Below are 15,703 nucleotides of genomic sequence, written 5' to 3' on the forward strand. Positions count from 1 at the left end.
TTTGTTGTTATAAATTGTTAAAACAAATTGTAAGTCGTCCTGGGACGTTTTTCTCATGTAGGACAGGTGTTGTGCAACACATAAGACTCCTGGGCTTGAACAAGTGAGGCCGGCATTCAAGCCCCTGTTCAGCCAAGGGACCAGAAAGCGCATTGGATGGCCATGGACAAATCGAAGAACATCCATGAATCTGGAAGTTCCATGGAAGAAGGCTAAGACAAAACATAATACATAAGATAGGGAGGGTTCCGAGAGTCCAAAATGAGACACAAACCCCACAGGAAGAAAAAAATTAATGTAACAACATCTAGGAACACATGAGAAGAATACTGGGCTGTAATGAAGAAAACAGGCATTCTCCTTCTTTTATTTATTAGATGCTTTTGTTAACCGCCTTACCAAGGCTCGAGAAACAAAATGTGGGAAAACAGATCTACAAATGAGCAGCTGGATCTACTTAAAAAGGAATGACAAATACTCTTAACCACTGCCTGCATAAATTAGGGTATACGTTCCCTTTGAGATAACTTTCAGTTGGATGGGTTTTGTTCAACCTCTACCTCATGCCATCTGAATCCCCTTCTCTCTATCCACTCCTGTCTGAGCATCTGCCGCTTGTTAAAGAGCATGTGAAACAGCTGCTCCAAATGTAAAGTTTACGCCTAGTACACCAGATCCCTTAAACAAAAACATACTGTTTTCCAAACAGTACATTGGACACGAATTGTTAGATTCCTTAATGGCAAATATATATTCTTTGCATACTGGTAGCTGTGGGTGTCTCTGGGACGGGATAAGGAAGAAAGGGGAAACCAGAAAATGCACTTGGCTACTAGGGCATTTCTGACTGGCCCTAGTAGCCTAGCCAAGCCAAGGATGGCTATTGCAGGGCTGCTCACCTCCTCTGGGCTTGGCTGTTGCTCCCTGATGCTCTTGGGAAGCCCCTGCTCAACAGTGGCCAAGAAAACACCCCACTGAGGAGCCACAAATACACTTGCCAGCTCACCACTACCAGCCACACCTTTGCTCTGGCAAAAGCACAAAGCCAAGAAGGCCACCTGCCCTTCCTTTGTTCTTGGAGAAACAGGATGCTGACGGAAACAAGGGAAAACACACAAGGGCTCTCTGGTTCTCCAAGCTGCAGGCTGCTGGGCTGCAGCTTGGAGAACCAGAGGCTTCTTAACATTTCCTCAATGTCTGGAGGTCAGCCCAATGGGACAAGCTGTGATGAATGGAAGGAACTCATCCTGCACGTCCACCCTTCTCCACGACACACACACACACGCAAATAATTCTTCTGAGCTAGAAGCTCAGGGTCCCGTCAGAAGGTCCTGTCCATTCCCTATAAAGTGGGAGGCAGGGTCATCGTGCCAGACTGCATTTTGGCAGGCTACCAAAGCAAACCAAGATGCAATGACCGCCCTCCCATCCATGACCCCCCATTTCCTGCTGGAAAGGGAGGTAAGGAACAGGCCAGCCTGCCCAATTTGGGCTCAAGTGGCTGACATGCCTGCCACAGGCTCTTCAGCTGCACCCAGTGTCACACTGTTCCCAACCTTGAAGTTCAGGACGAGACAACGATGGCCACATAAATGGAGGATCCCTCCCTCCTGGTGCAACTCCAAAATGAGGAGGGAGGCCCTTCCCTTACCAGAAGCCCACCATGGTGAGTGAAAATGCAAGCAGCCAATAGCTACGTAAGTAGAAGCAAAGTTGGCCACCGCAACACCCATTTTTGATTTCTTTCTTTCCTAAGGATATTACTTAAGACTAATAATAAATTACCTCTGCTAAGGAAATATGCCAGAGTGAGAACTCTGAGAACAGTCACAGGGAAAGAATTATCTTAGCTAGTTTTCTGACATGGAGGCCTTTGCAAAGTTACAGAAGTTGTTTTTTGGGCTTTCATAAGATTCTTTCATTTCTTACGAATTATCATCCTGGTTTTGTAAGGAACACCAGTAGACTCTATGAAGCAGGGTGGGCTCCAGGAGAGATGCTGAGGCGGGCACTCCCGTGAACATAAAAGAAGGGGAAAATCGTCTCTCCAGAGAATGAGGCAGAATATGTAAAGACGGGTAATGCTGTGTCAGCATCAAAAAAGGTCACCCACCCCCCATCACAGTTCAGGGACACACGTATCCGCTTAGGCACCCTATGCAAGGTCAGAGCAGTGTAAAAAGGGGGGTTGTAGGCTGTGTAGTTACCTTCCCACTTTCCCACAGCCCAGAAGCCCTGCTCAGGACTGAAATCAATATCCCCAGCCCTTGCCACAGACATTCTGGCAACCCCCACGCCCCACGCATCCTCACGTGCCACAGCTACTTCCCAGAAATGTCTGCCCGATACAAATCCCTCAGCTCCCAGTACAAAAGGCCATTCATCGAATCTCTCTGGATTTCTGGGCAGGCTTCGATAAACCTCGCCCATTCGCACGCTTTTGCAGTCCTTGGATATGACGAGTTGGGGATGAGCCGTTTCTGGCTTCAGAGTTACATCTGCTGTTGGGGGTGCAGGAAGAAGAGGGAAGAAAACAGGCATCATCAATTGCAAGTTTAAGACGTGTGTGTGTGTGTGTGTAAGAGAGAGCATGCCAATGTGGTATATTAGTTAAGCATGTGGGTCTGGGACTCAGACAATCTGGGTTCTAGTCCCCACTCTGCCATGGGGCCAACTGGGTAACTGTGGGTCATTCACAGGCTCTCAACCTACCCAACCTACTTTGCAGGGTTATTGTTGTGGGGATAAGACTGAGAGCAGCAGGAAGAGAATGATGTAAGCCGCTCTGAGTTCTTTGTAAAAATAAGGCAGAAGATAAATTAATGAGTAAACGTCCTCTGTGCACATGGCACTTTATGACCTATAAGAAAACAAATCCTTCTCTTCAGCAATTTAAGATCTAAAAGTCAACACCAGGACAATAGAGGAAGGGAAGTGGAAGCAGAGGTAAAAAGAGGAGAAATGTGCACTTCCTTCTGCTGCAAGTGAGCTTTTCTAAGCAGGGCTTCCTCCAGGATCAGAGGCAGTGTGCGTAAGCCAGTTGCTGGGAGCTTGAGTGGGAGAGGTCCTGTGTGAACAGACTGCTGGACTGCAGGGCCCCTTGGTCTGATCCTGTTTGCAATGCTTTTCAGCCTGCTTTGGGTGGCCCTGAGAGGAATGACACAGCAGTACTTGTGGATGGTGCCCTTGTGGCTTGTGATTCCAAACAAGACCACGTTTTCTCCACTCCAAAGAGATGCCCTAGAAAGGTGGTGAGAGAACTCAGGAGAAGAACTGTAGGGTGCCAAAATTATTAGACGCGCTCAAACTACAGCAAATGAGAAATGACAAGTGTCCAATAACAACCTCATTTAGAAAAGCTTAGCTACTGGCAGAATTGCGACAATTAGGGGATCAGGCCAAAGGAAATGAAGAAAGGTGGGTTTCAAGGAGAGATCAGAAGGAACCGTGAGATATGTTCTAGGAGGCAGTTCCCAGAGATGGGACAAGTGCGGAGTCTTTTGTGGGATCAGGAGTTTTTATTTGTTTTTCACCATTTAAAACTTTTAAATAGTTTTTTTGGTTTTATGATATTTTTATTGTGCTTTTCTCATTTGTTTTGATGGAATGAAAAGCTAATCCAGATTGCTGTACTTCTGTTATTCTGCTATGCTACCATGCCATCTAGAGTTTATACAGCAGAAAAGTACAGAAAGGCAGAAAAGGAACAATTCACATAGTGCTCCAGTCAACTCTCCAGTGAAACCAATAGAAACTGCAAATTAAACAGATAGAAAAGCTTAAAATTGAAGAACTCCCCCCCCCCCCAAGGTTATAAAGGGAATTGTGACATGAAACTGGCTGGAATCATATTCTCTTCCAAATCAAGAGGACTTCAAGGCACTGCATTCCAGAGGGCAGGGGTATTCGACCTGTTTTCCATATTGGAAGAAGGCATTAGCCTGAAGTCGCAGCAAAAGCTGACAGCAAGCTAGTCATGGGCAAAGGGACGAAATGCTCTCCACATTATCCTGACCCAGATTTTATTTAATTAAAAATACTACTACAGGAGTGCTATCTGAGCACATTTATAATTGTGAGTTTGTTCTGGAGCAATGCTAGACCACTATTTAGAGTATGAAGAAAAGAGTGTTATGGGAGAGAATAGCAAAGGATGTCTCTTTATGACAGCAAATTACAGAAAGAAGTTTTCTTCACACCAAGAGATCTTTGGAAAGTTTTGAATGGTGAAAAGGTAAGGGGGCATATCTTTTGGAGTCTCCCTGTCTTAGGGAAGAAACACGTGAGGGTCTGTATGCAATTGTGAAAAGGAAGAAAAGAAAAACTGCAATCCACAAACAAGAGAAGCAAGCTAAGTGCTAACCTGAGCAATGAAAGGCTGGGGTGCTTTTCAGGCAAATATGAGATGAGGCAATGGGGATTTACCATTTGTATCATTTAAGTCAGCCTTTCCCAGCCTTGTGCCTTCCAGACACCACCTCTGAAAGGAGGTGGAGAAGGATGGAGCAAGGCAAGAGGTAATTCAGCAGTGGGTATTATCTCAATGAAATCTGCATTTTCAGAGATTCCACGGGAGCAAAGAAATCCATTAAAAGGCCCACACTTTTTAAAAACTGGCCACTATATGTGATGTATCTTAATGAGTTAACACAATTTTTTAAAGGTGCTAATATTTGTTAAGCTTCCTGCCTGTGAGAAATGCCATGAAGAGTTTTTCCATGCAAATGGTTACAGAAGCTTGCCTCCAACTGCTAAACATCAGGGTAAACAATATGGCATCTTTGTAGGTGGGTTGGAGCTGTTGCTGTCCTGACTTTGGGCATCCCAAAGGTTTCTGTGGCTGCTACTGGAAACAGAATGGATATCTAATATTTGAGGTGTGTGTTCAGAGGAGAGGGGGTGAAAAAATATGGAAAATTAGAGTAGTGTGAGTGAGGAGCTGAAGGAACCATGAAACAACAGCTGACAGATGGAAGGGGGTAAAAACGGTTTAGCTGGGGAGGGGGGATTTGCTTAAGAGACTGCTAGCTCTAACCCGGCCTTCCCCAGCCTGTCAGACATTTTGGACCACCATTCCCAGAATTCTTGACCAAAAACCATGTTGTGAGGCTGATGGTTCAAGACACCTGGAGAACACCTAGTTATGGAAGGCTGTTCTAACTGCATTCATCCTAGATCACAGTTTATTGTTTGTTTCACTGCTCCTTAGACCAACACATTGTCTTAGTTCTCCTGTCACTAGGTCGCTTTGAATGAATGGAAACAAGCAGGCCTGCTGGCTCCCACACACCTGCACTTGCTGAATCAAGCATGGGTTGTTCTAGGGTTGCAAACCTGGCCTGTGCTTCCCACAACCGCCTCCAATTTGGGGTTCGGATATCATAAAACCAGAAGTTGTTCTGAATTGTTCAGCTCAGTGGGAATGGATGAGCAAGTGGAAGCCAGCATGATCACATACTTGTCCTTCACTATATAAACAATCCACAGTTAATGAACTGTTTCCATGAATAAACTAGTTCTCTGCTTATTAAGTCTGAGTAACTGCTGAAACACACACTTTTAAAGGGCTTTTAACACCAATGCTGATTAGCTACATGGTGCTGTTAATTTAGAACAAAAGACTGTGACAGCAGACAAGACTGAACTGCAGCCTTATCCAGCAGGGCAACTCTTCTGTCAATAGGACATGTTAAAAAAAACAAACACTGAAATCATGCATAGCTAGGAACCGAACTCTTGATTATTATTTGCACTATTAACTCACCAATGGTTCTAGAATCCTCAATGGAGCAGCGGAATTCCAATAAAATAAAACAAACTACTTTTCTGTTAAATCTCCTTCTCTCCTCCTAAAATATAGCACTCTATCAGCCCCTAAAATTTACCTTCATGCAGTTGAAGTGTAGATGTCATAGCATCTAAGGAAGAAAAAGAAACAAGATTAAACCCCAGACCCTATAACAAAGTTTGCAAACACAAAAATATAGAGAAGGGGAGAGAAATCTAAAGGAGAGAAAATAGGGACAGAGTGCAACAAAGTTGTAATGTTTATACTTATTTATATTTCTTTATGCATCTTTATCCTTATTTATATTTATTCATAATTTGGACACATCATGAGAAGGCAAGTGGAGAAGACAATTATGCCAGGGAAAGTCAAAGGCAGAGGAAGAAAAGGAAGACTAGAAAAATAGTTTTCACCTGGTGCCTAAACAAAAGAAGAGTAGGCACCTGACGGATATCCCTGGGGAGTGAATTCCACAGTCTAGGCGCTACTGCTGAGAATGCCCTCCTCCGAGCCCTTTCCCCTTTCCCCTCACTAGGGGAGGGCACATGGAGGAGGACTTCCGAAGAGGATCTTAGTGGAGGGGTAAGGATATACAGAGAGAGGCGCTCCCTCAGGTACTCTGGTTCCAAGCTGTTTAGTGCTTTATATGTCAAAGACAACACTTTGAATTGGGTCCAGACTGGCACAGGGAGACAATGCAGCTGATGGAGGACCAGCGTAATATGTTCTTGCCAGCGGGTCCTCGTAAGCAGCTGCACCATGCTGTTCTGTATGAGTTGTAATGTCGGACTGTTTTCAAGAGGGCCTTCATGGTGCTGCCCTCCACCCCCAATTACTGTCCTCAGTGAAATCCACCCAGCATCAAGGTCATCATTTTTCCAGAGCCATGTTAAGATTCTTCTCTGTTCACAGACATTTGACAAAATATGATGTTTGATAAGTCCTGGGATTTTTACTGTTCATTGTTTAAAATTGTTTTATATTTCATATACTAATGGTTTCATAATGTGTACTGTAATTTTGAAATTAGAATAACCTGGTTCATATGATCACGCCAGCCTACCATTCCTTATTTAAGGCATAATAGATTGGACTCCAGGATACCAATTCGAGAGCTCACTCCCATGCTGTTCAAATCTGGCAAGTGTGACTTGCTGGGGTAGGCCATGGGTTCTGGATGGTTTGTTAATCACCCCGACAAGCCACTGTTAATGGGTTCGGATGACATGAGAACCTGCACCTGACCAGTTCGTGCAAGGTGGTTAACAAGTCGCCATGGTTTATTGATTACCCTTAGCTGCCAAATCCTTGTAAACTGCTCGAGAAACTCTGGCTATGGGCAGAGTAGAAATGCAAAAATTAATGAGTGCACCCATTATGCTTGCTGTCAAGTATCCCAGTACCTTGTCACTCACTAGCCAGAAGACTGGGAAGAGACCCTGGACACCCTCACAACTCAAAGTCAACTTCTAAGATTTGAGTAGAATGCCATCAGTTTGTTTTGTATCTCCAAAGAGAGACTTACTCTGGTTCTGGCTTTCTTACTGAAAGCTGCACCTTCAGGAAGAGGCTGGAAAATGTGAGGATGGGGCTGCCACAGGTTGTCTAATGGTTAAAAGCCCACCATGCTCCATGCCATGGTATGGCATTAAATCTTGGCACACATTCTTGCTTACCTTTGAAATCTTCTGAAATACGCTCCACAGCAGAAGTCACATCACAGAAATCCCAGACCTTCCACCTTGCCTCAAAAGGAGAAATTAGGTCCTTAAGCATATTATCACACCTAGTGAGAGAAAGAGAGTGTTGACCTGCCATACAATCCATTGAGAATCCTGAGTACAGTCAAGAAATGAAACTGGAGGAAGAAAACGGCAGAAAGGCAGTAAGGAATGAAGTGCTTTCGAGAGATTCTGCTCTACCGTTGCTCCTGGGTGCTTAAGCCACGCTAGTCAAGACTTTTAAGTGTAACAAATTACAGCAAACATTTTCTTCTCTAGATCAGAGTCCCTAACCTCTCCAAATGCATGGGCAAATTTGGGAATTTGAGAAACTCCTGTAGGCACCAACATAAAATGCTTCATCAGTGGATTGCTGCTTCGGCATCTGTTGTCTCTGTAGATCTCTATGGATTTTGCTGCATCTTACTCGGCAAAAATGTTTGTTCTGGTTCACTTGTCACCTTAATGTCTCTTTAATATGGGACTGTTGAAGTCAACTAATGGTTGGCAGCACAAAACAGCTGAATCTGCCGTTTAAAGATAAGTTTCATCGTTACAAGTAACTGCAGGTTTTTGCAGATAAGTGGAACTGGCTTTAATAGTCACAGATGTACATACTTTCATTCACCTGTTTCATGGAAATTTTAAAAAATGGAGAAGAAAATGGATTCTCTGCACCTTTTTGACAACTAAAGGTCTTTTAGTAGAAAGGATATATACTCATCTCTTATAATGCAATGGATGGAAAACCTAGTGTTCTGAATATATGAACAGTCAGCATACAGATGCCAACTTCAATATTTGGTCAGCTTTTGTTGAACGCAATGTATAATTGCTTGAAAGCTGCATGCATTTTACACAAATCCATGCACATATATTAAAACTCAGGAAAAAAATCAGTGTGAAAACGTAGGTGCCTGCAGGTATGACACTGGAAACCCCCTGCAGGACCCCCTGGAAGTACCCACAGTACCCCCTCTGGGGACTCCTGCTCAGGATGTTACCAGAGGGCAGTGGAGAGGAGACAACTGACTCTCTCTTCTGATCGCAACTGGTCATTTTGAATGCCGGGAGGTAGCAGGAATATACCTCATACCGTAACGTCCACTTCTGCACAAAAAGCTGCAGAGGTTCTCTTTTGAAAGGGGTTGCCCAGAGCACTCGTCATTATGTCTGGAACTAGACCAACCTTCCCCAAATTAGCATCCCACAAATGCTTGGAAGTATACTTCCTAGCACTGACCATTGGCCATGCTGGCTGGTGCTGATGAGAGTTGAAGTCCAGGCATCTGTAGACAGCTAGGATGGAGAAGGTAGGCCTAGACAGATTAGCAATCCCAGAAGCCCTTGACCAATCATACCCACCCAGGCAAGTTATTAGATCCTCTGGTGCAGGGAGAGTATAATATGGCTTTCTGTTCTAGGGGAGCCTCATCAGTGGGATGGTGTAAACTGGTGCCCTGCACTGAGCAGGGGGTGGGCCCAATAGCCTTCAAGGCCCCTCCCAACTCTACTATTCTATGTGCAGCAACTTGCTTCCTGGATTTTGTCATGTCCCTGTATTGTGCATCCTTTCATTGGTCTTCAGTTCTGCCTAAGCATCTAAGGAACTGGCACGTCCACAGGTCCTCATTACCACATCATAGCTCACCACAGACTGCAGCCTAAGGCCTAGCTGTGATACCACCCAAGACATAAATGGTGCACACTTTCCAGTAGCTGTTCTGGTCCCACATAACAAGAAAAAGCAACTTTATTTATTTATTTAAAACATTTCTATGCCACCCCCATTGCAACAAAGCCTCGGGACGGCTCACAACATCCATAAAATAAACATAAAAATACAATCAATAATTTAAAACTGGTACCATCTCAGCTATATATATTAAAATCTATAAATACAATAATAATAAATTAACAAAACAACTTTTAAATAAAAAGGTCTTCGCCTGGCGCCGAAAAGCAAATAATGACGGTGCCAGGCGGACCTCTCTGGGGAGCGCATTCCATAGGTGGGGCGCCACCGCAGAGAAGGCCCTCCTCCAGGTACTCACCCACCTAATATTCTTCACGGAGGGTTCCCAGAGAAGGCTGTAATCAAGATGGCCAGTGGGTCTTCCTAGTCTAATCTCTCTCATCCTGCTGCCCTTCAGATGTGCCTGCTGTACCTCCTATCATCCACAGCCAGGGTGGCCTACCTCTCCCCACTGGCCATACTAGAAATTATGCGAGCTGCAATCAAACATAACTGGAGGTTGCCAGGGAATAGAAGGCTCCTTGATGGTGTTATGGAGAGAAATGAGTGTGATGCACTTACCTCTGCAAGTTTTTTTTAAAATCCTGGAGGGAAAAGAGAGAGAAAGATGGAGTTCAATGCCTGCCTCAGCCTAAATGCTATGAAGACCCCCTAAATGGTGGCACACTCCCTTGTCCAGAAGGAGTTGATCTACTTAGCACACTGAAGGACCAGTTTTCCCACCAGGAGACAAATGGCTTCTGATGGGGAAAATGTATGTGTCAGCAAACAAGTTGAAGCCCTTTTAGTGTCCTTCATGATGTATGTACAAACTCAAGCATTAAAAACATGAAACTGAACATTTGAAACATACATAAACATTGAAACATAAATTTTCAAATCTCTCTCTCACACACACACACACACACACCCCTTTTAAAACAAGTGATCCTCCCTTGTGTACCACCCCAATTTCCAGTTATCTTGAGAAGCTGCTAATAGCCCTTTTTTCCCCTTGCATGTGTTTTTCAAACTGATGTCTGCTCTGCCATAAATATACAATTCTGAGATTCAAGCCCCCAATTCCCATACACCAACTTGTGTGGCACATCAGTCATGATCATGAAAACTAGAGGAAACAAAAATGTCTGCTCTGAATATGGGGATCAGGAGATGAGACAGACGTTTGGTCTGATCCAGCAAAGTTCTTCCTGAACAGGCATGGGAATGGCCAACCAGCATTAGTTAGTATACGTGGGGCACCGCAATGTGTCCTGGGCAGGAGCACACCTGGTAGGCTGTTCCTGAACGGGTGGCAACTATCCTCTCCTCCAAGATACTGAACTCTGTTTGCAAGGCAACGGAACATGTCCAGTCTTCACTGGGCCATGGAAGACAGCAGAACTGTAGTTTTGTTTTTTGTTTTGTTTTGTTAAGGTGTGGGTTTTTTGTTTTAATACTTTTGATATTTGTGGTTTCCTTAAGCATGCCAATTCCTCCCTCTTGTTTCTCACTAGGGCTGTTGTGACTCTGGTTGGCTGAACATTCACCACCTGTGTTCACTGTTAAAGGAAGTGATAATGTTTGAATATTCTAACCATTATAAGATCAGGATGATTTAACCTAATGCCGTAAAGGTATCTATAGAACTTGGTTAGTGACTTGGTATCATGGCACCACAGCTCCTGCCAGGACCCCCAAGGGCACCCACCAGGGCCCCTGCTGCCCCCCTCCACGCCTTCCCTGCCACTGCGTCTTCCCAACCCTGTACTCAGCTCAGCAGAGAGGAAGCAAGAAGTGGCTCTTTCTCCCCCCCCCCCCACCGCATTACCAGCAGGAATTCAATCGGTGGCTGCTTGCACGACTCTTCCATCTCCCGGATGGTATTTCGAAGAGAGGAGATTTCCTCTGAGACTTCCAAAATGTGCTGTTTCCTGTTTTTTGTTACTTCCTTCTGCACTGCCTTCATGTGGTCCAGTAGAAATTTCTCGTTCTCATCCAGAAATGCACGTAGGTCATTGAATTCCGTCTCTATCTTTCTCTTCTCTGCTTCTATCCGGCTCTGCAATAAAGAAAAGAAGCCCAATGCCAGGAATTCACAGTCAGTCTTTGCACCAGTAGCTGGAGCATTAAGGAGGAGACTTCTAGACGGAGGGTGCTTTTTTCGACTTTGAGCGACTATCAACATGGCCCTTTCATGTTCCCTGCTTTTGTTACTTCCTACAACAAGCAGGTTGGAAAAGACTGGAAACAGGAGAGGACAGCCTCAGCAATATAATCAAGGTAGTATTGCCATCAAGAACTAGGTCATAAGAAGTATATGAGAAGGGATTCCTGACCAACCACAGGCTGAGCCAATCATTGGGTCTCAAACCAGCTACTCTCTCCTACACCATCATCACTATCCATTTTAACCTGAATTCCTCAGAACAGAAGCCCAAAGTAGCTAACATGATCCAAAATCAGGGACAATAATCCAAAAGACAAACAATAAGAAATGTTATCTGACAACTGGTACAATAAACCTACAAATAGCTTCCCAGAGGCAGTGTTAAGGGGTAACCCATGAGCACTAGAGCCCCAAATCTTGCAAATGGAGCCCTGAATTTCAAGAAGGTTATCTGCCTGCCATCTGGCTGGCTGTGGGCACTCACTCAAATACAGGCACAGGGGCCTGTGATCGCTGCTGCATTGATCCCTCAGAATTAGCTGGCTTTTTGCCAACATTTGCTTTACCTCCTGCTGTCCCACCCTTGAATCTTTCTGAGGTTTTTTCCCCCTTTCTGAAGTTAAATGTTTTTCTCTCCCTGGTTTATTTCTTTTTACAAACAGAAGTGTGTTTAGGAGACAAGGTCCTTTAAAGGCACCCAAGCGCACCACACTTGCACACACAGACTTTTGAGCATATATAAATTAATACATATTAAAGTGGGAGTTGACCTGTGGGCCTAAGCCCCAGATCTTTTCAGTCCTGAATATCACCCTGAAACCTTCAGTTCAGAACTTAACACCAAGTCATTTAATAAATACAGCATTCAGAAACTCAGGCAAGGAAATAATAAAATACACGCACATACACACTTCTGCTCCTGCAGGTTGTGTGCATGCATGCATGCATGTATGAGAGAGAAAGAGAGAGAGGAATTTAAATCTTGCTTTTTCCCCTTTAAAAAGGAGTTACCTAAAGCAGCTTATACCATTTAGATTCAGAGGGGTCCACCTTTACAGCAGCCTTTCAGAAATATTTGCTATGAAATGTCTTACCATACCAGATAAGAGAAGTTCTTAGGAGCAGCTCAGCTGCCATGTAGCCTTTCTCTGTTAGTTTTTTTTTTTTAAGATATTGGCTCATGTATTTTATACATCCTGCTAATAGTAAGACTTACAAGCATGGCTTGGATTTCTTTTTCATCATATGGTGAAGATGACTCCACATTTTCTCTCGTTTTCCCCAGAAGTGCCAAGCGGCTATGTATCTGATCCTAAACAAAGGAGAACAAGCAAATACGGTTCCTTTTTACTAAATTATTCACTAATTTTCTAAATCACATATATTGCCTCTCTTTTGTTCTTTACCAAACATAGATAAATCTATGAGGAAGGTCCATTAAAAGCCCATCTAATGCAATATAAAAGAAAAACAGATGAAATACAATATAAAAGAGAATCAGAAATAGAAGAAACACTCTGTTGTGCAGTCTCTACTCCTGCAAGATGCAGAAGAGCACTCTGATGAAGCAGCTGTCCCACTGCCCCACACCAAGTGCCCAGAGAGAGACCCACCCTACTGCACAAGGTGCTTCCAGTCTTCATCTACTTCACTGCTCTCTTCCTCCCAGCTTATTGGCCTTTCAGGAGTAAGCCGCATGCTATACAAACAAGTCATGTACACCTGGTCCTCACTCTTCTATTCACTTCAGTCAGTAAGTCCCAATCTGGATTGAGACCAGTTCACATGGATAGGAGTTTAAACCTTCCTAGCCAGATGTTTATCTTGCTTACTGCACAAGATAACTAGACTCAGCTTTGGAAGGGGAAAGGCTATAAATCTGGAAAACACTTCATGTGCTGAAGGCCAAACTGGCTCCAGGCAAGCACACTGAGGACCAGAGAGTCTAACACACTTAGCTGGAGCCCACTTGACAACCATGCACTCGTCTGTACACTGAATTCATTGGCCTTCACTCACCTATACACACCTTCAGCAAACCTCATTGAATTGGTGAACTGGCCCCTCAAGGGACTATTCTTCAGACTACCAGCACAGTCAGGAACTTTGTTTCTCACCTTCTCCGACTGGTGAAAGATGAAGGAAAAGCAAAGCCTACCAGGTCTTGGCCTTCAGGAGCTTTCCTTGAGGCTGCAGATCAGCCTGGAGCCATTCTTCTCCCTCCTCCCCAGTCTCTAAGAGGGACCTCTTTAAAAGCAGTTTAGGAGTAGGCCAGTGCTTCAGGAAGAAGACCCTATAGAGGTATCCACAGGCTAGATGGGGAGGCCTGGCAGCCCAAATCCAGCTGATGGGCCAGAGGTTTCCTATTCAGGTTGTCATTTTATTTTTTTATAATACGTACATCCCTCCTTTCTTCCACTGTGTAACTCAAGGAGCAAAGTATATGGGATCTTTGTTGGGCCAGTGAGCCTAAGAAACCTCTTTTGACATCCCCTCATTTTTTTTTTTAAATGGGAGGCCAAACATGCTGTAAAATGTTGCTCTCCAGTGTCATCGGGGTTTTTTTCCCCCCAGTTCATGAGTGGTTGAAATTTTAAAGGTTAGCTCCCATTTCTGTTTTTACTTAGTTCTTGGCTAACTTTTTTAAAATTTTATTTTACATGTACCAGATGCCTTCCGAGAAATGAGAGTTTTGTGATTGGCCATGGTCCCCATGGCAGCCATTTTGTAAGCACCCAGAATACTCTTTAAAATTTCACACGTGTCCACTAACCTAAAGAGGTTGAGGACTCCTCACACATTCATACCTTGTACTGTTCAGCAACATCTTCTGGAGGAAGCAATGTGTGCAGTTTATGTTCTGGAGAGTGCTTGCAAAGAAAACACACTGGTTCCACATCTTCTGCACAAAACAAATCCATTTTTTTCTTATGTTTTGGGCAGAGGTAGTCCTTCCCTAGTGTTGGTGGAAGATGCTTGAGTTTTTCTATTATATTTCCCAGCTGCTCGTTTGGCCGGAGCTTTCCATCCTTAAGTGGCTTGCTACAAACAGGACACTGCACGGGTGTGCTTTTTTTATTCCATTTCTGGTAATAGCTGGAAATGCAGTCCCGACAGAAGTTGTGACCACATTCCATCAGCACTGGGTCTTTCAGATACCCCTTGCACTGAGGACAGAGTGCATCCTGTTTCAAATCCCCAACGGTTGGGTGCGAGGCCATGATGAGTGGAGTCTCCTGCTGTTATTGTCCTCTCTCTGATAGAAGAATCTGCAGGAATGAGCTAGAGAAAGAAGCAACAGCTATGAAATAATCACTAACAAATCTTCACTACTGGATTTTCCTTCCCGATGAAGGAGATGACCCCTTCTTGAGGCCAATCTTCCCTAAACTGGTGCTCTCGAGTTGTTAAGGGCTTCAGCTCCTATCAGCCTCAACCAGCATGGCCAAAAACCTTGGGAACTCTAGCCCAAAGCATTTGAAGAGCACAAGGTTTGGGGAAGGTTACTCTAACCTTTTCTTTCCTGGGCATGCACCAATGATCAAAGGATACTTGCTTAAACAAGCATGGCTACTGGTGCTATCTCATAGTTGCACTCCGCCTGCTTGAGTAGGGGTGAAGAAAGCTGTTTGGCTATTTTGGACTGTAGCCAATGCCAGAACATGGGTTCTTATATCATGCTGACAGCTTTGACAGACTTTAGTGCTTTGCAGAATATGTGACACTTATAAATGATATACATATCAAAACAGAAGACAAAAAATCCTCAGGACAGCCATTCAAGAGGGGTGCAGAGAGTCACACCAGGGACTAGCTACCCCAGAGGGACCACTTACATGCTTGGAACGCTTCGAAGGTATATATTTACCGTAAATCATACAGGTAGAACAGGTTTAGCAGGCCATCAGGTCCAACTCCCTGTTCAATGAAGGACTCACCCATCCAGATTTCCACCAGGCCGGACACTGCTTAGTTTCCAACACTGGGCAAGATTAGACAGTATCAGGCACTTCAGGCTACACAGAAGCTTGATCATGCACACCCACAGGTGTTCCAGCAGTATAGTAGAAAAGGGCATTCTGGAAGGGGCAGGGAGGCAGGGAAGACGAAAGCCAGCAGCTTGGCCAGTTGTTGATAATCTGTTATTGTGCTGTACTCTACACACACTGCTACATTGAGCAGTTTACAGAGGACAGTCGATTATGGCCTCCAGATGTTCTGGCCTACAGTTCAACCCATCATCCACACTACTCTCCATGCTAGCTAGAGTAATTGGCTGAAACATCTGG

General features: G+C 44.3%; 1 protein-coding gene across 1 annotated transcript; it reads right to left on the bottom strand.

Moving 5' to 3' along the window:
- Positions 1-1,968: 1,968 nt before the first annotated feature.
- LOC123018011 (tripartite motif-containing protein 10-like) lies at positions 1,969-14,635 on the bottom strand. Its single transcript, XM_044419749.1, has 7 exons — positions 14,222-14,635; positions 12,631-12,726; positions 11,076-11,306; positions 9,827-9,849; positions 7,465-7,574; positions 5,886-5,918; positions 1,969-2,501 (listed from the first exon to the last, which is right to left on the bottom strand). The coding sequence occupies exons 1-7, from the start codon at positions 14,633-14,635 to the stop codon at positions 1,969-1,971; spliced, it is 1,440 nt and encodes a 479-aa protein (XP_044275684.1).
- Positions 14,636-15,703: the final 1,068 nt, after the last annotated feature.

This window comes from Varanus komodoensis, unplaced genomic scaffold (genome assembly GCF_004798865.1).
Source record: "Varanus komodoensis strain SLA01 unplaced genomic scaffold, ASM479886v1 scaffold107, whole genome shotgun sequence".
In the NCBI taxonomy this organism is placed as follows: domain Eukaryota; kingdom Metazoa; phylum Chordata; class Lepidosauria; order Squamata; family Varanidae; genus Varanus; species Varanus komodoensis.